Source organism: Anser brachyrhynchus, assembly GCF_964034855.1.
Source record: "Anser brachyrhynchus genome assembly, chromosome: Z".
Taxonomy (NCBI): Eukaryota; Metazoa; Chordata; class Aves; order Anseriformes; family Anatidae; genus Anser; species Anser brachyrhynchus.
This window is the reverse complement of record NC_137697.1, coordinates 10,474,262-10,501,971: the sequence shown is the minus strand read 5'-3', so window position 1 is coordinate 10,501,971 and position 27,710 is coordinate 10,474,262. Positions and strand designations below refer to the sequence as shown.

At 40.0% G+C, this 27,710-nt stretch overlaps 1 protein-coding gene across 3 annotated transcripts; it reads left to right on the top strand.

The window, feature by feature from the left end:
* Positions 1 to 27,047, top strand: C6 (complement C6). 3 transcript variants are annotated; one of them, XM_080575012.1, is made up of 19 exons: positions 1 to 157; positions 304 to 480; positions 1,744 to 1,901; positions 2,647 to 2,803; positions 5,226 to 5,370; positions 6,095 to 6,236; positions 7,155 to 7,293; positions 9,942 to 10,142; positions 13,977 to 14,217; positions 15,264 to 15,386; positions 16,321 to 16,487; positions 16,709 to 16,934; positions 19,187 to 19,358; positions 20,263 to 20,374; positions 20,940 to 21,072; positions 22,052 to 22,243; positions 22,601 to 22,691; positions 23,616 to 23,857; positions 25,790 to 27,047. In XM_080575012.1, the coding sequence occupies exons 3-19, from the start codon at positions 1,744 to 1,746 to the stop codon at positions 25,969 to 25,971; spliced, it is 2,823 nt and encodes a 940-aa protein (XP_080431138.1). In that variant the 5' UTR covers positions 1 to 157; positions 304 to 480; the 3' UTR covers positions 25,972 to 27,047. The 3 variants fall into 3 exon arrangements, with proteins under 3 accessions (XP_080431138.1, XP_080431140.1, XP_080431139.1); XM_080575014.1 differs by having other exon boundaries at positions 68 to 157; positions 382 to 480; XM_080575013.1 differs by having other exon boundaries at positions 70 to 157; positions 267 to 480.
* Positions 27,048 to 27,710: the final 663 nt, after the last annotated feature.

Here is a 27,710-nt window from a genome sequence, read left to right as displayed (position 1 = left end):
GTGCCAACCATTCCCATCACCAGACTGGATCTGCCCTCATTAACGAGTAACCAAATCAAACAAAACCTCCAACCTTTGATTTTAGAGCCTGCAGCAAACCACACCGAAGTTGCGCCAGGCTGCAAAGTTGTCTGGCATTGCAGCCAGCAGTCTCACAGTAAGTTGATAAGGAAACTTTTAAATGGCTTCAATGCATGCAGGTTAAAGTATGGAGAAGCTTCTGAGGTTTTGATTTGTTTTGTTTGTTTGTTTGTTGTCGTTAAAAGGTTAAATTCATCTCTATGTGCACTTACCTTTATATAGTTGCTGACACATTTCTCATGTACTGATTGGCTGGAGCTTTGCTAACAGATGAGAATAAACGGTGTTTTTTATGTAAAGCACAGTGAAGGAATGAACAAAGTACTGGAGAGAGTCTTGTAGGGCTTCTTCATCTCTCTTCTAAGTTGGCACTGTTGGTGTGAGGAGCCAGGAACCCAGGTAAGGAAAAAGATCTTCCACCTGCTCTCCTCTTGGTTCATTGGCAAGATTGTTGATTTCTCTGTCTTCAGGTCCATTATACTGTGCTGATTATACTTAAATCTCTGAGAAGCTTTTTCATTGAATGACTGCATAAAAAGTGCAGAGTTCTCACTGCTACAGCTGTGTGGAGTTTTACTGGCTTTCTTTACTAAAGGAGGAAGCTACGTCTTTACTTCACAAAAATTATTTTTCTTAGCAAGCTATAAAAGCCATAAAAGCATGTGTTATACAGTTAAAAAAAAAATAAAATAAAGTAGAAAATAAGTGCATGTTTCTTTTCAACATTTTCAAAATGAAATCTTTCAGAATATTTCTTTAAAATAAATATATTTGTTTTTATGGTTCCATTTTTGTTTGTTTGTTTGTTTGTTTTGAGACAAAACAACATTATTATGTTCTGCTGTAACATCCTATAAAATATAGTGTTGTTTCAGTGACAGGATGAGGGGAAAAAGCTTTTGCATTTTTTCAGCGAATAAATGGTTTGCCTGGAAAACTATTTTTCAAGTCTACTAAATGTTATTCCTTCCCGGAGACTGTCTATAACCTTCTGTCTCACCAAATAAATTTTGATTGACCATTGGAGTGAGAAATTGGCTAGCTGGTCTCTCTTCAGCTGTTGGTGAAGAATCTGGATGAGGTTTGAATAGTGATGGTTTGCAGTTTCGACAGGCTATTCTATACTAAGAACAATAAAAAAGCTGAAGGAAGGATTCACTGCAGCAAAGCAGTTAGGCAAAGGGGGATCATAGACACATGAAAACAAATTGTTTATGGGCAATAGGTTGGGGCTAGTTAGTTTTAACTTTCTGTTGTTTTACATGCTCTGTAGGAAAAACAGTCTCATGCTTTTATTTGAATTCCTATAAAATATTTTTGAGAATACTTGGAAAAAATGAAGAGCAGTAGCAGATCTCTGTCACATTCAATATGATTGATAAACAACTTCTTAAATAGAATTAACATGCAGTCGTGATTAGTACTCAATAAGTGAAAAACCCTTGATAAGATTAGCCTTTGACATCTTGTCTCGTCACGTACCACTAATTTATTTCATACCTTCTCATGCGTTACCACATTCCTGGTACAATGCTTAGTAACTTTGTACTGTGAAAATGATTTATAGACCCTGCAAGTCAGAACAGACATGTCACTAAGATACAGGCATAGCTGTGAGTGCTACAGTTTACTGAGCTCTTGTTACCTGTCCGTGTGCTGTAGATGAACACCTCCACAATGAACAAGACTTTGATATTGCACCTGTTCCTGCTGAGCCTGGTGGTTGGCAGCAGCCAAGGGTGCTACTGTGAACATTACCCATGGGGGCCGTGGTCCAGCTGTTCAAAAACCTGCAATTATGGCACACAGACAAGGCACAGGTAGGGCCAAATGGTCTTACTACTTTTATGGTTCTACTTCATGTCTTAAAAACAAAACAAAACAAAACAAAAAAAACACTTTGGGGGAGAATGGACTGTGTCTGAAGCTCCAGCTTCCATAATATATTGGGAAAGAAAAGTTGTTTTATCTAAATGTTTAACACATTAATGGATTTTAACTGCAAGACTTAAAAATTACAAAACTGCCTGTAGAATCCTACAGGGCCTCCAAATGTACCTACTACTGCCAAGACACATAGTGAGGTGAGATCAGCCAGGTCCTACGATGGCCTTGCCAGCAGTGGGCATTGGGCAACCAGCCCCTGTGAACAAACAGGGCAGGTGTCCAGTGCAGAGCAATGCTGTGGGAGGAGAGAGCTCCAGCATGGCAAGCCTACAGAAAGCTGCTCCTTGTACAAACAATTTTGCAATGACAGTTAAGTCGACTAAATATTCAGCAGCACCAAACTAGATGCAGTACAGGGGTATACTCTACACTTGCTGGAAATCCCCTCTTTCATTCCTGGCTTTTTCTGTTGCCATTCTCTTGACGGGATGAATTGAAGTTTTCTGCTCTGCAAATTTAAGGCATTGTTGAATTTTTTATTTCAATCAGCATTCCACAACTACCTATTGTCATTCAAGTTTTCATTGGGTTCAAAGCATTATCAGCCTTCATCCACAGTTCGAGAACATTTACATTCTGTTTCCTTCCTGGTGTAACTCTTTCAATTACATTTTTTAGGCAAATAAGAATGGATGAATATTATAACCAAAACTTCTGTGATCAGTTGTGCACGAAGATGGAATCTCGTGCTTGTAACCAGCAAACATGTCCTATCAACTGTCAGCTTGGAGACTTTGGACCTTGGTCAGAATGTGACCCATGCATTAAAAAACAAGTAGGTAGAAAATGCATTATGTGGGCTAATTACAAGAGATTATGCTTAAGAACCTTCTTTCTTTCAGATATTCGACTTCAAGGAAATTGGATCTGCAAAATGACAGTTTAAGTTAATATGGGTAATTGGTTACAAATTATAATAGTAGGAGCTGGAGGGAACAAGTTAAAATAAGTAGATCAAAATAGAAAGGAGCAACTCAGTAGTGTAAATCCATTTATGTGAAATTCCTTCAAAAGTGCCGTTGTCATTATTAAAGATGAGTTTCCTACATGAAGGATAAATTAAGATAAAGTTTACATGTCTGTTTAAGCAGGACCAAGTCATGGGATCTTTAACATAGCATAGCATCTTATATGTTCTAAAGATGAAAAATAACAGGATCAAATCATGCATTGAAAAGAGTTAACTGGCAAATCCTAACCAGTACGGGCTAGAAATGCTGTATCTTACACTGATGGTCAGGATCTGTCTGAGATTGCTGTTAAGAAATCCAGAGTACCATTTTTCCAAGCATTATAGCCTACACAAAACCAAGGGGGGTGTGCTTAATATCTGTAGAACAAAATACTCCAGTGACCAACTCCCTGGGCCTGCGTTTATTCCCTGATGGTAGAGTTAGGAGTTAAGTGTGTCTTCCCTGGCAGAGAGGGAACGGGTGAAAGGGCAGGTTCAAGTAGGTTTGACCTAAAGAAACCAAGCCCTGTCAAATATAAGGTTATAGGGAGTGGAGCACATTTTGTTTGGGGTATTTATGTGGCTGGTGGATCTGAGCTTGAGGTTTACCACAAGAGTAGCTTTGAGTGTTCGTGCAGACATAGCCTACAGCTCTTCTGAAGGTCCTGCCCAGTTTCAGAAATCCACACCTGAAGAGCGATTGCAAAATGCCTGTTAGGTATCATAAGTATATCTTTACACATATATATACGTACCTTGATGTCAGTGGAGGACAAGAAAGACATAGTGTTGGATGTTCATAAAGAAGCAGTTCTAAATGTGAGATGTGGACCACCCTGTGGGGTTCCCATCCTGCAGCCAGGATGGAGAGTGACAGCAGAATGGGGAGAAATGGTGGGAAACAGCAAATAAACCGTAATTACTGAAAACAGATATTGCTCTCATTCAAACTGATTTTTGTGATCAGTATCCTCTTGTTAAATTGTTGAGTTTCTTACCTACACATATGTGAAAGAATTGTTCATTTTTATTAACTTTAAATATTGATGCAAAGTATTTGCTGCCTTTTTTTTATTATTTAAAAAAAAAGGGTGCTTTTATGAGCTAATCTGTTTTTTCCATCCAAACTATAAAGATCACTGCTTCTGACCTTTATAAATATAAACAGCCATCAGAATAGAGAATGTGACCTCAAGATGAATATGAAGACTAGTGTAAGCAGGCTCACAGTGAATGGGAGGGGTGAAGAGGTTAAAGCTCACACAAAGAATATAATGAGTGCTATAGATCCCAAATGGAGTGGTTATCTTGCTTTTAGATGGTCTGGTGCTGCTCCATGCACCCTCCATTCATAGTCACTGAGTTACTGCTATTTCTCGGAGGTCATTCTGCATTGATTAACTTCAGGGTCCATCTACAGAAACAGTCTGTAGATGTTAAGTCTGGTTATCAAACGTCTGATAAGTCTGGTTATCAAATGGGAAAAAAAAAAGGAACTGGTTATCAAATGGGGAAAAAAATCCTACCCTTTTTTAGGTAAACAACAGTTCAGTCAGATGCAGATCAGTTTCACCAGCAGTCCACTGAAGTGAAATGGAAAACGTATCTGTCATTATTTTTCTAGCAGCCTTCAGCATCATTATTCTGCAAGTGGGGTTCTGATTTGGGGACAGAAAACCAAATGAGCTTGAGATTTTGCTCCCAGATAGAAACAATAGAAACTCAAGAACAGTTTCTATCCTGTCCAGTTCTCCCCAGACAAGAGGTCCCATGAGTGGAAGCCAAACCAGCTAGTTTTGGGATGGGGATACATGCCACTGTCATGGTACTTCTGTTTCAACAGAGACGATAAAAACATGAAAAAAATCTCCACTAGCCTGTTCACACCCACTTCCTACCATACCTCTTTGACTGAATGTGCTGGGATTGAACTTTTGATTCCTGCTGTGATGTAGCTCATGTTGTCGAAAGTTTCATTACTTGTGCTCTGCCATTGAGGCTCTTGGATTTCAGGTGCCTACTTGCCTTACCTGGGATGAGGATGTGGTAGGGTGTAAGGGAAAAATCAACCAATGAATTTCTCCAGGTCTCTGATTTCAACAAAGCTTCAGCATCACAGAGACATGTGGCTCTGCCTGAGGGGCCAATCAGCTACAAAAGAGCTCAAAATTTTTTTTTTTTTTTAAAAAAAAAGCTTTCATTTCTTCTGCCTTCCAAAAAAGTTTTCTTTTCTTCTATCATCCAGTTTCGTGTTCGAACACTCTTGCGACCATCTCAGTTTGGGGGTCAGGCCTGCTCTGAGCAACTGGTGGATTCCCGCCCCTGCTTTCCAGCCAAACTCTGCAACATAGTGGAGGTCAACTGCAAGAATAAATTCCAGTGTGAAAGTGGTAATGATGGCTTCATAGCTTAACTGCTGCATTGTTCAATAGTAAAAAAACACTGCTTGAGGTGAAAAAAGAAAAAAAAAAAGAAAAAAAAAGAAAAAAAGAAAAAATAAAAAATAATAATAAAAAAAAAGGTCATGATTTTCCTTATGTATTCCCTGCACAAATTCCAGGGAAAGGGGCAGGGAGAAATCTTTACTAGAGTATTTACATATGTTAGTAGGAGCTTATGTTTGCAGTTTCTTCTGTAGCTAAAGGGAATAATTCAGGGTAGTGCAATCTTTAGCTTGGGTTGTCAGCAAAACCATGGCAGCTAGAAAGTATCACTTTTCCAATGAGATATTTTTTTTGCACATTTTTTTCTTACACAAACATATTCATACATTTTGTCTGAACCCAAAATTGCACTATTTCTGTTGAAACTGCAAAACATTTTGTTGGTGTTTCTTGCTTGCTTCAGTTTAAGTATACCTGACTAGGTTCTATAACTTTATCATCATATCCTTTTGCTAAAACTTAACTTAAGCCGTTGCGGCTTCAAAGCAAGTCAAACTGGCAGAATAGAAACTACTACATTTATAGGAGTAATCTAGACTTTATACTGCCTTGCTGTTAATTTCTGCTGCAAGTTTGCACCTTTACTAGGGAAAGAAACTGCCTTTCTTTGCATTCAGATGCAATGAATCTTTGCATAAGGATTATTGCTGCTGCTTTTTCTCTGATGCAGGTCGCTGCATTGCAAAAAAACTGGAATGCAATGGAGAAAATGACTGTGGGGACAACTCTGATGAAAGAAATTGTGGGAGGAAAAAGACAGTGTGTGGCAGAAGGTTTGAAAGCATCCCCAGTGTGCAGTTAATAGGCAATGGGTAAGCCAGCTTTGCTTTTCATAAACATAAAATTGTTGCTGAGTAATTTACATAAACTAGATAATACCCAGATTTGCATGTGAGAGTATCTCCAAACACATAATGTCTCAAATTAAAACTAGCAAGAGATTACAAAAATGCAACCAAACTGTCAGGCTAGGACTTGTCAGCTGCATTTGTCAGTCCTATTCTGCACTGCTGCTGAGGAGCCATCAGAGAATGTTGCTGTCTGAGGGACCTTACCTGCCCTCACAGCACCAGAACATCACGTGTTGGCAAATTCCAGCTCAGCTATGCCAAAGAACTTCAGAAATGTGGATGTTCCTCTACAGATGTGTGACTGTGCGTGACAAACCACTCACAACACAAACCATAACATCTTCCAGCCTACCAAAAAAAGCAGTTGGACACTTAAACACAGAAAAACAGAATGGTTGGAAGGGACCTTAAAGATCATCTATTTCTAACCTCCTGTCATGGGCAGGGATGCCATGGACCATGTCCCAGGTCTTCTGGTTTTGAATGGACTTAGTGCACTCTGGAAGCATCGCTTGAAGCAGAACTGCTTGTTCATTTTTCTAGGCCATTTTTGACCTCTTTACCTGAGTAAGAGCAATTGTCTAGGGAAGTCTTACACTGACATTGGTGTTATCTGGAAGGTTAGGCACTACTGGAAAGAATAAAACAGAATTGCTACTGTAGCCTGGGTGTGTGTTTTTTTCAGGTGAAATCAGTGTGAATTAGAAATTTGTGTAGATAAATTTCATTCAAAACAGTAACATTGCCTTTACACTCACATCCTCTCATTCAAACATACAGTATCTTCAACATAGCTGTATTCCAATGAAGAATCCAAGTTTATGTCTTCCTGACATTGTTTAATAGTTGGTTTTGTTTTGTTTTGTTTTTGGTTTTTAGATTTCACATTTTGTCAGGAGAGAGCCGAGGGGAAGTCCTTGGCAATTCATTCAATGGAGGAGAATGCAGAACTGTGAAGCGTAACGAGACAAGGATATTATATCGTATTCCTGCGAACCTGAAGGATGTCAGCTTTCAGGTACTCTCTAGCAGCAAATACTAGCTGAAAAACCCTTGTCATAATTGTAGTCCAAGTTAAGTGCTGAAGTCTTAAGAAGTACTGCATGTTTTAAGGCAAGATTTCTCAATGTGGTAAGGCCTGAACATGCTTATGGTGATGTGTGGAAATGGGATGAATTGAATGGTGTTGGGTGGCTTACTTGTGCCTTTCTGGTCTGCTTTTACCAACTGCGCCATATATTTGAGTGAACGTGATGGATTTAGGCTTCTCTCCTGCTTCTCATGGCCATGCCTCTGTTGTGACTTGATACCAAGGGTCTTGATCCCAACCCGGACATAACCCAGCCAGAGGTTTGATCAAGTCCAAAGCTCATTTCAGCATCACTGCTGTGTCCTTCTTGTACCAACAGCTCTCCCAGCTGCAGCTTCCCTTTCAGTCATCTGCAGCCTTGGGACAAGCTCTTCCTTGAGCTGTTTCAGCCCCTCCATCCTGCCTGTTGCCCTTCCAACCCTTCCAACAAGCAGTGAGAAGAGGAGGCAGATACAAAATTTGGCAGGCAGAAAGACAAGAAACACATGGTCTGGGAACGGGTTTTGCAGGAAAATCCAAGGACAAAAAGGTGCTGGCTTATATTTTTTCGAAAATCCCTGAATCTGATTTTTAGATAATATATTTTAGATTTTTAGACACGGATATTTAGAAAATAATGTGAGTAATGTGGTTAGTGCACAACATCTGGCTGCATACATATGACAGGCTGTCTGAAGCAAGTAGCTACTGCGTTGAGAAGGAAGAGATGCAGGACACGAAAAAAGGCTCAAGTAATGTGTGAAATCTGAACTGCTAATTTTTGTCACAAGTGCTGTCAGATTTTAGAATTACTTTAAAGGAAGCAATTTAACAAAGGAAATCCTTTTTATTCATTTTCTTCAGTGGAAAATTTAATGAGTTTGGCTATTCTTCTGTTTTGTTCAGGGATGATGAAAAATTACTACATGCAGAAATATTCAGTCAGGAAAGCAAGTCTTGTTTTGCTGTGGTTGTTTCACACTGATGTCCAATTAGACTTTACCACATGACTCCCTTACTCCTCCTTCTCAAAAGAAGGGGGGGGGGGGGGGGAAGGCTGAAAATATGATGGAAAAAAAAAAAAACTCATGGGTTAAGATAAGGATAATTTTTAAATAAAGTGAAAAGGAAGAAGGGGAAAAAAAAGAGAGAGAGAGAGAAAAAAAAAAAGAATAAAAGTCTAGGTGGAAGCAAAGAGAGAGAAAACAACTATTTGATGTTCAGCCATATACTGGGAAGCAGGGCTTCAATACACATAACGGTTGTTCAGGAGGACAGATGCTTTCTTAATGAGAGCCCACTCTTCTCGTTCTCCTTTCCCAGCTTTTATTGATTTTTCTACAGCTTTTATTGCTGAGTGTGCCATCACACGCTATGGAATGTCCCTTGGTCGGTTCAGGTCATCTGTCCTGGTGATGTCCCCTCCCCACCTCCTGCCCACCCCCAGCCTGCTGGCTCTGGGGTTTTGGGGAGGGTCTTCTCAGCAGCAGACACAACACTGGTGTGATACCAGTGCTGTTCTAGCTACAGGTGCAGAGCACAGCACTGTATGGGCTGCTGTAGGCAAACTGAAGTCCGCTGCAGCCAGACCTTGTACATTGGCCCACATCTCCTCAAAGTTGTGTGCTTTATGTTGTTATTAATGTCCATCAGCAAAAATGTTCAGTGTTTGTGACTCTCACTAGGTTTGCACCACTATTTCTGAACATTTAGAATAGTCTTTGGTATAGAAAGGTCACTGGTTCAGGTTTTCAACTCCGTTGCATTTTCATGCAAAAGCATGTGACTTCCTGAAGAACAGAACTGGATCAGGGGGATGGACATCAGTGCTCAGGGTCCTTTGCAGCCCTATTAGGTGAGCCTAAAAGGGAAAAATTTAATCTTTCTAACACCCACAGATCTTGGGAGGGATTTGCCCAAGTTTTGGGAAATCAGTTACTTTTGAACTGATGCTGAAGTCATCTTCGTGATACTGCTTTACACAACATTACCACTGAGACTTACCAAGTTTATCAGGCAGGTTCATCCCCTGTTCCCCTTCCCCTACCCCTAGCTCATCATGCAATATGGGTGCTCACACTGCAGGTATGCTCTAGAACTCCCCCCTGGATTAAATGTTTTCATTCATCTAGCAGGCAATGAAGAAGAAAGGAAAAAAAGGCACCAAGTTCTTTGTGCTGTACACACAAAAGCCATGGGAATGGGACTTACTCCTGGTATCAATGTAATGTGCAGCTCTGAGAGTCTTTGAAAAGTGTGATGAAATATTTGTTGAAAATTATTCCTAAGGTTCAGATCAGGGAAGCTGGGGAATTTTGTGAAAAATCTTTTGAAAGAAAGTGATCCACGCTTACCTTTTTTTTTTTTTCTTCCCTTATAATGTACCTATTCATAAATCTACTTATCCTTTAAGTATCTCACCTATTAACTCAATTTATTATTTTTTTTCCCTTTAAGGACAGCTTTTAGCTTATTGGCAAGTCTAAAAAACATCAGGCATGTTTCTTCCAGAAAATGTCAAGAATTCATTGTTTAGTAGGTTGGTTTGTTGCAAGTTGTTATTTGGGCAAATCCATTTTGCTTTACTGAATCTCCAGGTAACAAATGAAGAGGATGATGTAAAATCACATTTCTACAGAGATTTAACTCACCTGAGTGATGGTGATCAGCGAAGTAGTTCATCCTCTCATGAAGCACGAAAAAGATTTAGCATCCCAATACTATTCTCAAGAAAGAAACGGGTTCAAGTCACATCATCTTCCTCCTTCAAGAAAGCCATAAAAGCCTCACAAGAAAAGGTAATTGAATGTTGCCTTCAATTTCTTCGTTTCTTTGAGTTTCCACCTGCATGTTTTAGAGAACTGAGCTACCAAAGGTCACTGTCCATTATCAAGGCACTGGCATTACATTTTACAAAACTGCTAGAATAAAACATAAGGAAGGTCAGAAAACAAAATACGTCAAAAAATAGTCTCAGAAATAACATACCAAGATAAAAGTTTCTAAGAATAGACAACCCTCTCCCATAAAATTCTGCCCCTTTAATGCAGAGGAACACTGTGGCATATTAGATGCACGTACTTATAGAGTTTAATGTCAGTAAAGGATCAAGTATTATTTTGTTTACAATTCTGCCTGGCAAAGGCCATAGAACAGACCACAATTAAGGTCTGTTGAAATCCAAGAGTTGTAATAAAATTAGAAGGCATCTTTTACAAAAATACCAGTCTAAATTTTCTTCCTATGACATAAGCTTTATTGTGAACCTTGCTAACTTGTCCTAATTAGTAAACCTGACTGCTTAAAAAGTTCATTATTTCTAGTTTGAATTCATCTGTACTAAAGTTCTGGCTACTGGAAACCTGTTTGCTTTCATTCCCATGTAGACACCTATATACAGATCAAGCTGGTCTTTTGTAGAACTGGTAAGTTTATTTTGGTAGTGTCTTCTTATTGAAGAACCCATCAGAACTAGATGAGTTCAGAAATTATCAGATGTTCATTTCAATAAAACTTTCATGAGGAAGATTTCTTGGACTTACGTTGGTTTTGACTATTGCCATGCAATTTCAGAGACCCACATGAAATATCTGATAGCTTAGAGCTGTTGGCTCTAGACGTAACAGGTTAAAATCCCACCTTAGTATGTCCATGGCAAGAGTTTTATCTTGGGTACTCCTCATGTTCTCTACTGTATTATACAGGATACAGTATGTTTTTACCTCTGTTTTTACCTGTACCTGTCTGTATACAGTTTATTTATAGGTGTATATACCAGTAGATATCTATATGTATGTGAGACCAATTTATAAATTTACATTGTTCACTTAAATAGATTAAATAAACCACTTAAAAGGAGTGAGAACTTGGGCTTTGGGAGGTCAAATTCAGACCTATATTTTAAACCGTGTGTATATGGTCTTCACATGAGCATCCCAGGGTCTCAAGCCCAAGTGACTTGGAAGATCTTAAATTTTTCCATGTTAGAATGGATGAAATATGAAAACAGTGCTTTAAAATTTATATTTGTTTTCCATAATTCTTTTGCTAAGCTGACCTTTATAGGTCCTCTAGTATGCCACTTTGCCATGATCTCTCTGAGGTCTTCTGCTTATGTTAAGGTAACCATCTAGGGTGGTCCATCTTGCATATCTGTAGACAACAGCAGTTCTACAGAGATCTGCATCTCCCTCCTTTTGTATCAATGAAGAGAAACTGGGTGGATTTCTACATGAACGTGTGTTCACTGAATAGTGTCTTAATGGAGCTGTGGAGGGAGCCCAGGTGACCAGTTCTCACTCTTCTCTACTTCCTACTGTACAGAAAGACTTTTACAGTGAGGCTGGAATATCATGTTACATGCTTCACTATGAACTACTTTATTAATCTTGCCCTTCCTGCTGCATGTTGTTATTTTTATACATTATTTTCTTCACTTTTTTGTTACCGAATTCCTATGCTGTCTAATTTGTTGAACTCCATGTTGCTTCGAGATTGGGGAGAGAGCTCAGAAACTGGCACATCAGCACCTGCCTGATAGCATGTGCACTGCAGTCAGTCAAAGTCACCATGGACCTTGAACCAGGCTTTGTGCCCAGAGCCTTAGCTCAAGTTCCTTGTATTCTTGGCTGCAGTTAATTGAGTTGGATGGCTCGAACCACAATTCAAAAACTGAGGGCTGAAAGGTGTGAAGTCTTCTCCATCCTTGGGGATGTCAGGCATGGACAGGCATAATTCCATGGCAACTGTGCTTACAATACTTGGAATTAAACATCACTTAATTAGCCAGTATATTCTGGTGAAACTCTACTTTGTTAGAAATTTTCCAATTAATTAAAACTACTGATTTCAACACCAGCCCATCTCAGCTTGCGTTTGGCTGCTTTTTTTTTTTTTTTTTTTTTTCATTGGAGTAGTTTTTATAGAATAAATGAACTATCTAAGTGTTTACACTTGATTTAGATCAGTTTTTTTGGCTGACCATCTCTGGAAATGATCAGCTCTGATCTACAGCACTATAGTTTGTATTAATAGCTGGTATTAATGGGTCAAGATAGCCACAGACACCAGAGGCTACCAGTACGTTTAGATGTGTGCCCAGAAATAACTGAAGACATTGGAATCCAGTTTCCTGAATTTCTTCTGTAAGTAAGAGCTTCCAAGTTTGTTCAAGTCTCGGGGATTTAATATAGAAATCATGGGATAAGGTAAATTGCTAGTAAGAAATGCGCTTAAGGTACTTTTAGTAGCAGAAAATATAAATGTGAGATGTATGTCAAGCAAAAATTCTTATTTGGTATGCAGAAGCATTTTATCCAACTGAGCATTTAGAATCAGTATTTGCCAAACTGGCCTGTAATTTTGTTCATCATAATTGAAATGCTAGCCACCATGGCTGAAAAATCAGGATCAGAACCCAAAGGAAGTCCTTTTTCTATAAATGGTATTACTACAAGGTATTTTAGGAGCTGAGTACAGCCTGGGGACTGTTACATACCCTATTTCTTCCATTCTTATTCTCACTGCAGCAAAAAGCTGAGCACCCTTAGCTTATCTTCCAGTGTGCAAATGAAAGCACTGAAATGAACAGTGCAGAGCTGTGCACAGCTGGGAGCTGAGATCCAGCTCATGTGTTTTGTTGATGAGTCCTGGCTGGAGAAAGTCCTTATCTAGATGCTACCTTGTGTCTGCTAAGCCAAACCAGCTTGAAGACTGAAGGGGAGCAAAAACAATGTACCCACAGCAAAATTCAGCAGAAGAACTCACGCATCTTTTTTTTATAATGATTTTTTCTGTCTGCATGTTACTCATTTGCTCCAGTTTCCTGTCACTCCTTTTGCTCTTGATCTCTTTGCTTCAGCTTTTTTTTTTTTTAATTGGTCCTCTTTGCTACTTTATATATTTCTTCATTCAGTATTCTATTTCTCTCCTCTCTTTTTAGTTAAACTCCCACATTGACAACTTTTAGCATTGAAAAAAAAAAAAAAAAGGAATTAACTGTCTCTAAACATGACATTGCTCAATGTAAGAGGTTACATTTCCAGTTTCTGAACTTTTGCTTTTGCTTTTTTTCTTCTCATATCACTCTCCAGCCCTTGCCTGTTAACAGCCTGACACTTAAACTGAACGAGATCTTTATTCCTGTGGTTGTAGTTTTAGCAGACTGATAAATAGTGTCTGAGACTTCATGACAGTGAGGCACTACACAAAATACCTACTCAGGATTAGTTTCAAACAGCCCACAGATGTTTATAAGCTGCAGACTAGCTTTATGGGTGTCTTACCAATTTCAGGTGTATTTGTTATAGCAGGAATCATTTTACTTTCTGTTTTTCTAGTCCTTAAGAATTCTTGTGTTGGAAGGTTATGTCTTCTAGTGCTTAGGAATTCTTATGTTGGAATCCAATATACTCCCACACCGTAAAGTAGTAATGAGCATTGTCTTCAAGAACTTCACAGGGCTCTTGGGAACTCAATGGCTATCTTGTGTTCATTTACTCATGATTAAAGCAGCACAACAGACAGGATGAAATAATTCTTTCAGTGTAGTTCAAGACATACTCTTGGCCACTCTACTTTCTGCAGTTAACTACCTATTAAGACTCTCTCTTTTTTTTTTTTTTTATTTCTAGAATTCCAACTTTGTTAGAGTCCATAAAGTCATCTCTGTTGCAAGCTTCACAATGAAAGAGTCAGATCTGCAGCTTTCAGATGTCTTTCTAAAAGCACTTAACCACCTGCCCCTGGAGTACAACTATGCTTTATACAGCAGAATATTTGATGACTTTGGCACTCATTACTACACCGCTGGGAAGATGGGTGGTTCCTATGACATTCTTTACCAGTACAGTTCAGATGAATTGAAGAACTCAGGTGTGTAATCCTCAACAAGAAAATATCATGATATGTTTACCAGCTTTTCTTATCACTGCTTGGTTTTAGGGCTTACACCACATAGTAAACTCAACAAAAATCCTTTAGGCTTTCACAGGCACAGGAATTATCCACACTGCCCAAATACAAAGCAAGAAAAAAATCATATCCCATGTTTTATTTTGAAAAGTTCAAGATTTTCCTTACTTGGTAAACACCACTGTGTTCAGGGACATCTCTTAAGACCTTCAGATCAAGGTCCTGTGACACTAGGAAGAGGTATTCCAACATACCCCAGTATGGGACAGAGGTCCAAGAGGTATAAGTACTATCTTCTGAGCTGCAGTCAGTAAAATTATTGATATTGATTAAAAATGAGTCTGAAACTGTTCCCATGCCAAAATGAAAAAAGAACACTATAGAAGTGGAAATCTAAGCTTAAAAGCTGTGAAAATTAACACCATCACTGTAACTTGTATAGATACGGGAGGATACCTGAACAATGTGGTATGAATCAGTATAATGCTGTTTGCACCTAGGAAGTGGGTACCTGCAGCAGTGATGTCTCCTTCTAGACCGGTTAGTGCCGTATGCCCAAAGTGCTGCAGGAACAGGTACAGCCTTTTGCCATGACCTCAGAGAAAGGTTTGTTGTTCCCACCACCTCTGACTTCTGCAAAGCAGCACCTTGGGAGAGTGTGGTTGGGCTGTGAACAACAAAGGATTGTTCCACGGTGTACCAGTAGCAGGAAGGAGTGTCAGATACCACAGAAGAGGTTACATGGGAGAAATACCCAGAAAGGAATGGGAGGAGGACTTTGGAAGAGGGTGAACATGGTCAGAGCCTGATGGGACTAGGGAGATGAGGAGCAGAAAAGCCACTGGCAGTGGGATCAGTGGTGGCTGAGGAGCTTGAGTGAAGAACAGAAGTCAGAAAGAAACCAGTGAGCAGGGAGACCTGTGGTGGCTCACCTTGATGCAGGAGCCTTAGGGCATGATGTGGTCATGTAACACAGGGTGATGCAGCTGCTGCTCTGGTATTTCTAGGTCTGACAGAGGATGAATCAATGGAATGTATCCGAACAGAAACATCGCGGCGTGTGCTCTTCAAAAAGAAGAAGAAAGTCAATACCAAATGTGTTACAAACAAGATGACTGTGAAACATGAAGGTGACTCTGCTGATAACAGGGCTGTTATCCTGTTAGTTACCCTGAGAGATACCACCCCCCTCATCAAGGCACCCCAGGTGACCTCCCAGCTTTGAACTAGCAATGCTCTTCTACCACAGTCAGAGAAACCAGCATTTCACTGTTTCCCTGAAGCAAGCATCAGAAACATCTACTTGCTAGCAAAAGAAATTATGACGTAGGAGTGCTCATCCTCTGCTCTGGAGCACTGTCACTTGAGATCCAGTGTCACTGGCTCTTCCCAGCAGTCATGGATCTGACAAACATCCCCCATGGCCCCAGAGCCAGGTGTGCCAAAGTGGGAAATGGGCACAACTAGAAATGTGATCGCAGCCAAGTCCCTGATCCTCTCTAGGGGTTGCTCAGGGCTGCTGAGAGAGTTGGGCAGTAATAATGCTCCCTGACCTTTCCCTCCCACCTTCCTCATGCCAGGCAGACATCTAGGTGCAGAAAAACCCCAGCAATGTGTCTCAAACTGCAGACAGCTGGTATAATTTCTGCAAAAATGGGAAGAGTCACGTTCTGCATCACTAAAAACAGGGATTTCCTCACCTCCACTGCTTTTACGCTCTTTCTATGATCAAGTCCAGTTACTCAGACATTTACTCCTGGGACTAAAGAGCCTGCCTAGAGGAGCCTTCTGTATCCCATGCAATTTCCACAAGTCTTCTGTATAGTTATATCTCTGTGGTGAGAGTCTTGCACATCCTTCTTTGGCAAACTATGGCACACCACTGAACAGAATAAGGATTGTTTTTCTGAGCTTAGACTCCTTTCTTCCAAGGATAACTTTATAAAATTAAAGATAGTATATTCCTTTCTATCCTTTCTAACATTTTTTGTTGTAATGTTGATGTTACATCCACTGTCTCTGAAGGCCTTTTTCTCACAGTTCTGTGCTGAAATCTCCTTTCAGGTTCCATTCTGGAGTCAGCTGAACAGTCCATCTCTCTGGTCAAAGGTGGCAGGTCAGAATTCGCTGCAGCTCTGGCCTGGGAGAAAAAGGGATCTTTTCCAGGGCACCCAGTCTTTGCAACATGGCTGGAATCAACAAAGGACAATCCCATAGTGATTGACTTTGAGGTAAGAGAAGGGTAAGAAAAACATTGATTTTACAAAGAGCTATGCAGATGTTTCCTGTCTTTTAAATCAGGATGGTGGTGTGTGTGATATAAATTATATGTGCACACACATCTGAGCATGATATAAAAAACAGTGTGCGCTTTCCTTTGTCATGTATAGAATACAAGGTATGGCACATAGCTAAACTGAAGGTAAGTGCTAACTGGATAGCTGTTTTACAGGTGTCATCCATTGTGGACCTGGTGAAGAACGTGCCGTGTGCCGTGACCAGGCGTCGCAACCTCAGGAGAGCCCTGAGGGAATACGCAGCCAGGTTTGACCCGTGCCAGTGTGCCCCATGCCCCAACAATGGCAAGCCCGTGCTTTCCGGGATGGAGTGCCTCTGTGTGTGCCAGGCTGGCACCTACGGCAATAACTGTGAGATCCGTGCTCCGGGTTATGATTCAGGTGTGTGGAGTGATACTGTCATGATACATGTCTGGTCAGGCCCAGAGAGAGGTGGTGAACAAAGTGAAATCCAGCTGGCAACTGGTCACTGGTGGTGTTCTCCAGGGGCCAGTGTTGGGGCCCATCCTCCTTAATACCCTTATTGATGATTTGGGTGAGGGAATTGAGCACACCCTCAGTAAGTTTGCAGATGACACCAAGTTGGGAGAAGTGTTGATCTGCCGGAGGGTAGGGAGGCCCTGCAGAGGGACCTGGACAGGTTGGGTCGGTGAGCAGAGGCCAGTGGGACGAGGTTCAACATGGCTAAGTGCTGGGTCCTGAACTTTGGCCACAACAACCCCATGCAGCGCTACAGGCTTGGGGCAGAATGGCTGGAAAGCTGTGCAGAGGAAAAGGCTCTGGGGGTGTTGGTCGATGCTCACCTGAACATGAGCCAGCAGTGTGCCCAGGTGGCCAAGAAGGCCAATGGCATCCTGGCTTGGATCAGGAATAGTGCAGCCAGCAGGACCAAGGAGGGGATCAAAACCTGAATGATTTTAGAAATGTGTTTATAAATTTATACATGCAATTATTTGCAAAATAATAAATGCATCTATGGATGCACAGATTAATAAATGTAGCATATAAATGTTTCATGCAATTAGCTGTCTAATACCTGAATCTTTCTCTGCCATGTTATTTCCAAATCACGTTTCCAGTACCTATCAAAAATTGTTTTTCTTAATACAATGTTATGTAGTCCTGAATTTAGAATAACTGAGAAGCTGTTGCCAACAGAGCTGAGACCATTACAAAATGCTGAAAGATTAGCCCTAAAACAGACTGTCCTGCTCCTGTCTGGGCTGCTGTTTTCACAGTGCTCAGACTCTGTAGGCGGGACATGCACAACCTAAAACCACAACGATGTTATCTGTTGGATAGCACACACAGAAGACAGCTGGAGTTTAGCAAGATATTAGGATAAGCATTGGTTTGTTCATTTTCCCTCTAAAAGCCCAGGAAGTCTTTGGCCAGGGAAGCATCAGCCAGGTGGGGAAGAGCTGGTCACAGCTGCACTCTGGGACAGGTCCTTGATGTTAACTTTTTATATCCTTATCATATTTTTCCAAAACACACATGATATCATAAATTCCCATCATACCTTTTACCTGAAAATCCCCTGGCAATTTTGTCAAAGATAAATCTGATATAAGCTTCCCTTACTAAATCCATGGCACTTCTTGTCCTATGGTGATGATCAGAAAGTATAAAAATAAAGAATTAAATTAGAAAAAAAAATAAATCATAATGAATAGGCACAGCTCATGGAAGAAATTACAAGACATGGTAAAATATTCCTTAGCTACATTAATAAGATAGTAGGAAATTAGTTGTTTAGCAATAAGAATGAAAATGAGATCAAAGATAATTGATGCACACATTAATAAACTCATTCCTTAGTTTTCCTATAGCTTATTATGCTTAAGACAAAATAGCTGATGGATATAAGAATTTTTTATTACAGTGTGGGAGGAAAAATCAGTTTAAAATGTCTTAAGGATAGGGATCATAATCATTATTCTCAAAAATAACAAAGAACAATTTCACACAAAAGCAGTTTTTGAATGATTTTGACACTAATGACATACATATAGAAAAGAGAAGAGACTTTCAGTATATTATTACTACTATTGTTACTGTTATTATTATTATTGTAATACAGAACCAAAAGAGGGCAGAAGGAAAAGTGATTCAGGCAACTATAGACCTCAGAAAGAAAATAACAATTTTAGGTATGCAGCTATAGATATGAATGTAGATAATATATATTATGCAGAAAAGAAATGACATGTAAATAAAAGTCCTTATATAATCCTTCATGATGGCACAGACAAAATACCCTGGTGGGTAAAAAAAGACAGTAGCGTTTTAATTTAGCTTGTGTGGGAGGTAGACTTGGGTTTAGACTTGGTGTTAGAACTCACATTTAATTTGATAGCTCATCATTTCACGAGTTATCTAAAACAATAGTTGGTACCATTAAAACTCAAACATCTCTGTGTGCAATAGAAGTAGAAAACAAGCTGCTTCTGGGTTTAAATGTGATTTGCACACAAAACTGAAAGGGAAGGTGTGTTTTAGGCTCTTATGAAACACCTGGAATTTGGCTGAATCCTCTGGAAATGGCTATCATGAATTTACCCTCTCATATGTGACCTAAGAAGTATGATACAGATTTCTCAAAAGACGGGATTTTCTTTTATTTCTTGCAGTTGCTGTAGATGGCCGCTGGAGTTGCTGGTCTGAATGGAGCCCATGTGACACTTCCTTCAAGAGAAGAAGGACCCGGGAGTGTAATAACCCATCCCCGATGAACGGTGGAAAGCCCTGCAAGGGTGAACAGGAAGAAGAGGAGGACTGTCATGTCTCTGTGTTCATGGACAAGTAAGGAGATGCTAGATCAAAAGACCTCTGTAGTCATGAGGCAGAGTTACAGAGCCCTCCAGGGCAGCTTTGTGACTACTAAGGAGAAAGGAGACAGGCAGATCTCCTGTCTGAACATCTGTGGAAGGAGCTGAGAGAAGGAAATGTCTGAAAATCATTGCAATTTGCTTCAAGTTTGGATTTATTAATTGCTTATTCATAGAAAATGGCTGATCAATTACATACTAAAGTATGACTGTAGCTCTCTTAAGCTGTTTTGTATGACTTCCTGTCCAAAGTCATGGAGAATTCATCTACTTCCACTCACAGGAGTTTGCAGTGTTTTTTTTTTTTTTAAATACCACATCCTCTTCTCTTAGAAGTTTAGGTCTGAGCTCAATGCCTCAGAGAATTCCACTGAAACTACCAAACTTTTCATATTCCTGCTTTGATTGTGTCTGATGTACCAGTTTTGCAAGTTCTCTACTTGAAATCATATCTCTAGCCCCAAAAGTCGCTGAATTTCTTATCTCTTCAAGAACAAGACTTTATACAGGTTCATCTTCTCTACTTGGAACAAAAAAAGCAGAATGAGAAAATGAGTCAGGTTTTTCATCATCCTTGCTGTAATGACTACAGAGGAGGTTCTGGAGCAGACAGGAGTGGATGAAAAGCAATGGACTGTGTGATTCTTTTTTACTCATCTCAGACACCAAGCTTTACAGCCCCACACTGATAGAAACCAGCCTCCTTTAACCATTGTCTAATAGCAGCAGCTGGGTTATGACCATGCTATCTGCTTTGTAGTTGTTGTTTTTACAGGGAAAATACTCTGAGCATTCCTGTCCAAAGCTTCTGACATTCTGCCATTGCTTCTTGGTGACTGCTTAGAATGTATCCTTAACACCAATTTTTTACTTTTCAGAGGGGCTCCCTGTATTAATGATGATGAGGCAAGAAGAGAAGAGGATATCATACCTGGTGAACCTGAGTCTGGATGCTCCAAGCCAGACCCACCAGAAAATGGATTTATAAGGGTAAGAATGAAAGATGGAAGGAAAATGCAGTAGTTGCAGAGCTATATATATATAGCTCTATATATTATATATAATATTATATATTATATATAATATATATTATATATATATTATAGTTTTTATTTTATTTATTTTACTTTATTTTATTTATTATATATATATATATATATAATATATAGTTTTATAGTTTCTTTGCTAGGAATGGCCAATACCCAAGCTACATAGTGTGCTAGTGAGCATGTTGTGTACATGGTGTGTTGTGGGACTGCAGTTCACCAGGGTCCACTATCAACTGAACCAAAGGCAAGGCGAAATCCATTTCAAACAGTGGTCTATGAATACTTATTTTGTAACCATGGCATTAATTAGTGTAGCCAGACAAATGTTCTTTAGGTGAATGGATGACTCCTGTTTCAGAGAGGGAAAAGCAAGCACTTATTTCAATTGAATAACATCAGGCCTTTGTCGTTGTTTCTTTTGGCAATGTCTATTTTTATTACTGCAGATTTTTATTTTTTATTTTTAATTACTGTAGGCTTTTTACTTTGTTTGTTTGTTCTGGTAGAATGAAAAGAACCAGTATGATGTCGGGGAAGAAGCTGAAATAGCCTGTGTGAGTGGTCATGTCCTCAGTGGCTATCAGTTCCTCCGGTGTCTGCCTGATCAAACCTGGACACAACAAGTAGTTGAATGCCAACGTAAGAAATAGAAAAGTAATTTGGCCCTGCAGCAAAACAGGTGGAAGAAAAATACACAAAATTTGTTTTAACAAAAGAATCTGTAATGATATCTGAAGAGGTAGCATTTTAAGAAGGTATTTTAATCATTCACACTAGACTTGGCAAAAACCTGCTGAGTCAGTACATCATTCCTCTTTCAATTCAAAAGTGTTGCTGTTATGTGCCTTGTAAGAATATTGCAATGTTAACTGCTTCAGAAAACACTCAGATGTTGCAAGGTCCTTCTCTCATCTAGCTTTAAGTATCTTTGAGAGGACCCATCTCTTGTTTCCAGACTTCCATAGATAATCTTTAAGTTTGACAGTTATGCTGAAGAAAGTGTTCTTGGAGGAATCTTACTACCACTTTTTATATTAAATGGATGATGTCTCTAAGTCACCCTTACACTGCCTTGAAAATCCCCACAATAAATCAATGCCTTGAAGTATTTACAGTCCAGTCAACAGTTATGGATCAGAACTGAGCTGATCTTGTTAAATGAAAAGATTCCAACAGCTTGCTGGAACTCAGTGTAATTTGATTATTTAGTGTTCATTTTATCAAAATAATTTCCCTGAATATACTTTTGAGTTTTCTAATGCCATTCATTTTAATTATTTTGTTTATAACTTCATTTATAAAAGAAAGTTTAAAATACACTGTAAATGTCAGCCTTATTTTTAACAAACTTTAAAATTAAATTACTCTTACTGGCATACATTAGAAGTTCATTGTAATTATTCAGTTATTGATTGAAAAGTATTTTTACAAAATACATTGACATGACAGTGCACTGAAAATTTCTAGACTTAATTATGACAAATATTAGTTTGGAATGTCAGTCAGCTGTTAAGTGTTATTGTGAGTGCCTTCATGGCTCTTCAGCTGAGGCATTATGACTTGCTGTAAATATCCCTACACCATGAAAACAAGATATGTTTTTTCTTGTTTATTACAGCCGCAGTATGCCTCAGGCCACCAATATCTGACAGTGTCACAATTTCCCCATTTAAGCAACACTATGACATTGGTGAAACCATGAGGCTAAGCTGCCAAGCTGGGTTTATAGTCACTGGTCAACAACAGTACACTTGTGGAAAAGACCTGTCGTGGATGCCACCTGTTTTGAGACATATTACCTGTGAAAAAGGTTAGTATCTCTGCAAATGCATTACTGTTCCTATAGTGCTGGTATCCACATAATGGTGTATTATAGCTAGCTAGAACTAGGAAGCAACTGACTGTTTTTTAGATGTATGGCAACTGTTCATTAATTTTGCTTTTACTTTTTTCAAAATTCTTGGTTGCAATGTATTGTACACTTTAATCGTGGAGCTGAGATGCTGACACTGTTATTGGGGAAAAAAAACAGCTGTATTAACATGGCTTTGTGAAAGTAAAGTAGGAGAATTCATTCTGTTGAAACTTGTACAAGTTTTTGCAGTGATTCTTGCAAAGAGCTTTGTTTCACTTTGTTGTTAGTTACAAGAACTCTCCCTTGTTTCAGATGAACAAACTAAGATTAGAGGGTTTTGCGATCCAGGTCAAAAACAGGTTGGATCTGAATGTGTTTGTATGTCTCCAGAAGAGGACTGTGGGTAAGTTAAGTGCTTTCATTAGAAATATAAAAGTCACCGTTTCCCCAGTGACAGACAGAGAGTCCATTGTGAGCACAAAACAAAAAGTAGCGAAAGGCAACAGCAAACTCAAGGTTACTGGTCTCTGTGCAGATACTAGCCAGTTATGCCTCTATATTCAAATTACAGCCTTCTTTATAGGTCTATGAAATAAATGAACAATGACATTAACCAAATGGCACACCATGGTCTGTCCTTCTACTCTGCTGCCACTGTCACCTGCTACTGGAAATCCCCACTCTTTCTTTTCTTCCTTTTTTTCCTCCAGTTTCCTAGGCATTGTCATCACCTCCCTATAATGGGTCTTACTCCTTGTACTTTAAATTCACATTTTTCAGGTGAACATGCTGCAAAATACATTGCATATTTCAGACTTCAAAATCATATAAAACACATAAGACTTGGATTTACTGTCTCTCACAGAACACAACCTGCACAGACCTTTGAGACTTTAAGTTAATAGAGGATTATCCTGGAGGATTTTTAGTAAATTGCTGGCCAGAGTGGAGGTCATGTGGGGCTGGAGATGGAAAGAAGAGCATGTATTGAATATGAGCTGGGCTACTATCAGGCTGAGATCATAGGGTCTGTGCAAGTATCCTGTGCCTTGAGGAGGCAACAGCATCTCCTGTTTTCTTGCGCAGGAATGTCTTTCACTTCCTATCTCTCGGATGGGAACAAAACTTCCTCAGCTTGCAGCACTGTGCTGTATCATGGGCTTCCCAAGGTCCAGATACTGCAGTAGCTAGGACAGCCTTAGGTCTTTAGACAGATATCCAGCCTGGCCATGTCTTTTCTGTGTTTCATCTTATGCTGGTGGAGTATTTAGAAGCATGGACTTGTTCCATAGCCTACTAAAATAATTCTTCTTTTTCCTTGGGGTAGCCACTACTCAGAAGACATCTGTGTACTACATGCTGTTTCTGAACAGAACATGACGAAGTCCAGCTGCCAATATTCAGCTGAAATGTGCCTTGGAGAGCAGTCATTTCATTTCTTGCATGCTGGCCCTTGCCTTGGTAATACCAACATACACTGGGCTATTGAAAGGGCAAAGCTCTCCACAAACAGCATGAAGAAAGTGCCCTGCGGCTATGACACCTGCTATGACTGGGAGTACTGTCCAGGTATGGCTTCTGAATGATGGCATTTATCCCAGCCCTTAGGCACTGAAAATAAAACATGCTGGCTCCTTCACTGCTCTAAGAACAGAATTTACAGGCATTGCGGTCTATTTCAGCAATTTATGGTGAGGGGAGTGTGGAAGTGTGGTCAGTCCCGTGTCCCTGCTAACATGTTTTACACTCAGGTATGTGCCTTTTCCCTTAGGCACAAGTGGTGTAGTGTTGCCACTTCCTATCAGTAAGGGACAAAAGGAACTTGAAGATTAAGGGAACTTAATCTGCAATCACAGAGATGTAATCAGAAATATTATCACCTATTCCCTGTGAGGCTACTGAAATCATCAGCTTGTGCTTCAGGAGTAAACCTGAGCCACACCCTCTATACCATGTAATTAAATTATAAAATTAAATCATAAAACTACTTAGCAAGACAGGGGCCATCAGGCTTAATGGGTTTTTAATGGTAAAAATTATGAATACCCATACATGAAAGCTGTGTTTATTAGGAGTTTTAATGAACTAGCTAAGCTGTTTGGTGAAACCCCTAAAAGGATTATTTTATAAACACTGTTGTGCAACTTGGCTATTTACTTTGTAACCGGGTGATAAGAGCAGTGGGTTTTCCTGTAAATGTCTGAGGTGCTGGCTGGCTCCACGCATATCACACACTTGCCAGGAAAAGTCTGAGTGGCAGCCACGCTCATTCCTCCACTTGCTTCCAGAGACAAACACGATCCCTATCACACCTTGTCTGCTCATGAAAAAACAAGCAACAGCGGTGGGAAGCAATCTTAAAATCCCATTTTGCAAAATGACTTATGCAGCACAGGATTTGAAGTAGGTGGCTTAAAGGTACTACACAAAGTATTGCTCCTTGTGGGGCTGAAGCAGGGGTCAGGACCAGGCGTGCCACTCAAGGGGCACAGTGTGGTGGAGCCTCCAGAAGCATTGGGCTCTTGGGTAGGTGGCTATAATTTAAAAAAGCATTGGGCTTATTTCTTCCAGAGCCTGTAAAAAGTCTATATCTGTTCCCACTGTGAAATTGGCTTAAGGCTGGATCCTGTGGCATCACCTCAGTTTTGTTTTTTTTTTTTTCAAAGACTCACAGAGAAGCGCTGTTCAGCAAGCAAAAATGATGGTGAGCAAGAGTACCAGGAGAAAAAATACATTAAATAAGTTTTATTTGGGGTACTCAAGGGGTTTGAATTGGACTCTCCTCCTCACTGTCTTCACAAAAGTCTTCTTTCCCATGAATATGCACAAACATTCAGCAAAAGGAAGTTTTGGTGTTCCTGAGAATGAGTAGTTAGTATCAACATAGAGGCAGAAAATACTGTGGAACTATATGAAAGCAGCTAAACTGAGGGAAATGCATGTTTTTCATATGTTTTCAGAGAGGAAAGGCAGAAAGTTGGTTTCCTGCCTAGGGAATTTCTGGGAAAGAATATAAAGAGTCAGAATCTGATTAGATCAGAAATGGGTAATGAAATAACCGGCAGGACTGAGTTTACCACAGGCCAGCAGCAGGTAGCTTAACATTCATAAAGGGAGCTGTAATGAAATAGGAGCTGACACAATACGGACCTTAAGACTCCATTTCACAGCAACATTGTGTGCAAAGATAATTGGGAACAGAAAGTCAACTTAATATCTTTTTGTTTAGAAGAAAGGTCAGGGAAAACCAGTGGATAAAAATAGTTAGATAGTTCATTTCTGCTCCTGTATAGGCCACTGCTGCAAAACCTGGTATTTAAAACTTCTTTTGTCTCTATTCCTAATACCCTATCACCTAGTGCATGCACTATAGGCCCTCCAACTAAGGTATCAACAATCTGCAATAGCATTTTTCCCTGTTGGTTTTTGAAATGTTGTCACACTACAAAATGTTTTTAGTTATGACGTTTGCAGCTAAATCTCCAACACATTCATTCCCAGAGACGCAGAGCCAGTGCTCCTGCCTGATGCCTTACCAGTGTCCCAAAGAAGACAGACGGCTTCACTGCATCCAGATGGAGTCAACAGGGAGAAGGAGGACAGTTGGTTATTGCATGCTGGCAGCCATGAAGTGTTCTGGCATCAAACTGGAGGTGCTGGAGGAGAGGAGCTGCCTGGGGTAAACCGACGTCTCTCCTGGTGGCCACCACCAACATCCCACTACAAATGGGCTGAGCCACGTTGGGGAAAACTTGACTGGTTATGAAAGGACAAATGGATCAAAAAGGATGCAAAAAAAATAGAGCTCATTTAGTGGGAAAATGGTGGCAGTGGGTTTTTTATTTCATGAAGATGATGTGGGGTTTGAGATACGGGGATACTGCTCTCACTGTCAGTAACTCTGCATGTGCAGAGGGAGGCAAGTGAGAGATGGGCACAGAGGAAGGCGAGTGCTGCCTCTCATTTCCCTGGTGCTGGATTAGACTTTTCCTTTCCTCAGCCATTTGTTGCTCCCTCTCTGCACTGGTGAATGCTCTGCACCCTGGTCATCTTGCTGGCTGAGCGCCCGTTGGGCAAATCAGGCACTTCAGCATCATTGCACATTCCCTCTGACACCTAACAAGTTCTTGACAGAGGCTACACGTATGGGCACTCACCATGCAAATTCAGGGAGCAATACGAAATACTGAAAACCACTAATACACAGTGATTGTGCGAAGTCTTCTTCAAAAGTATGAGATATTTTTTTTTAATTGGTGTAACTGAAGGGAGGAAGGGTTTGCTTTCTGGGTTTGTTTGTTGGTTTTGAGCCCTAGGCTCAGGATTTTACAAAACAGAGGATTAGAAACCTGCCTTCCAAGCAGGGGAAAGCTGAAAGTCAGTTTTTTTCCACCAGCAGTCAGAAAAACAATGAAAATCTGGGGGGGGGGGGGGGGGGGGGCAGGGAAAGCATCCAGTGTCCATCCATGAATAATGTGCCTTATGCATAACTGTCACACCTATCCAGAAGCTGGGCAGAGTCACTTGGAAGCAGGGAGTGGGCTGTATATGAAATGATTATTTCCCCTTCAAGGAGGTATTATACCCCTGCATTTGGGATGCTGCCAATCTCCCTAAATCTACAGTAGTTAATTTCAACTGGATGGAGCTCAAGGAAGAGAAGCAATGAATCCTTCAGCTAAATACAATGAAGCATTACATTTTCTTGCTTAAAATGTACTAAAAATGATTTTAATAAAAAGATAGGTTTGCTCTTGTAGTTCTGTACTTTTTTTTTTTTTTTTTCCAATGGAAGATTTATACTAATATGATGGCAATGGTCTGGGGGAGGGTTGCAAATTTGATTGTCCCTGGCTTCTGGTTTTTGTACCCTTATTTCATATTGCTGTTCACATCTTGTAGGGAAATAATCACTCAGAATGACTTCCTCACCCTCAACAAGCACTGAAGATTTCTTGCTCATGGCCTTCTAACCTCAGTACTGGCTTTTCATTACAGGACTATGACTTCAGTGTGACTGTCTAGCAGTGTTTGCTGCAATGGGGGGATTTTTATTCCCTGATGCTTCTCACCATAACAAATTGCCAGATAAAATTATTTCCTGGCAAACAGAAGGCAAATGATGGCTCCCTGACTGCCCCTGTTTCTCTGACACCTCTAGTCTCAGAGTGGTTGTGTGCTGTGTGAGCGTTCATATTAAGACTTGCATTGTTATCTCTTGCTGATTGGGATAACTCCCACAGTTTCTGTTTTACAGCTGAGCATTATTGCACAGAGTGGAGACATCATCTGCTGATCACTACTAAGGTGGTGATTCAGCCATAATCTGAATCCGAAGGAAATTTTCAGCTTGCTGAAATTAGTGGGAGTTTTGCTGTTGGTTTCAGTGCGGTCAGGATGGCACTTGCAATGACTTGAGACT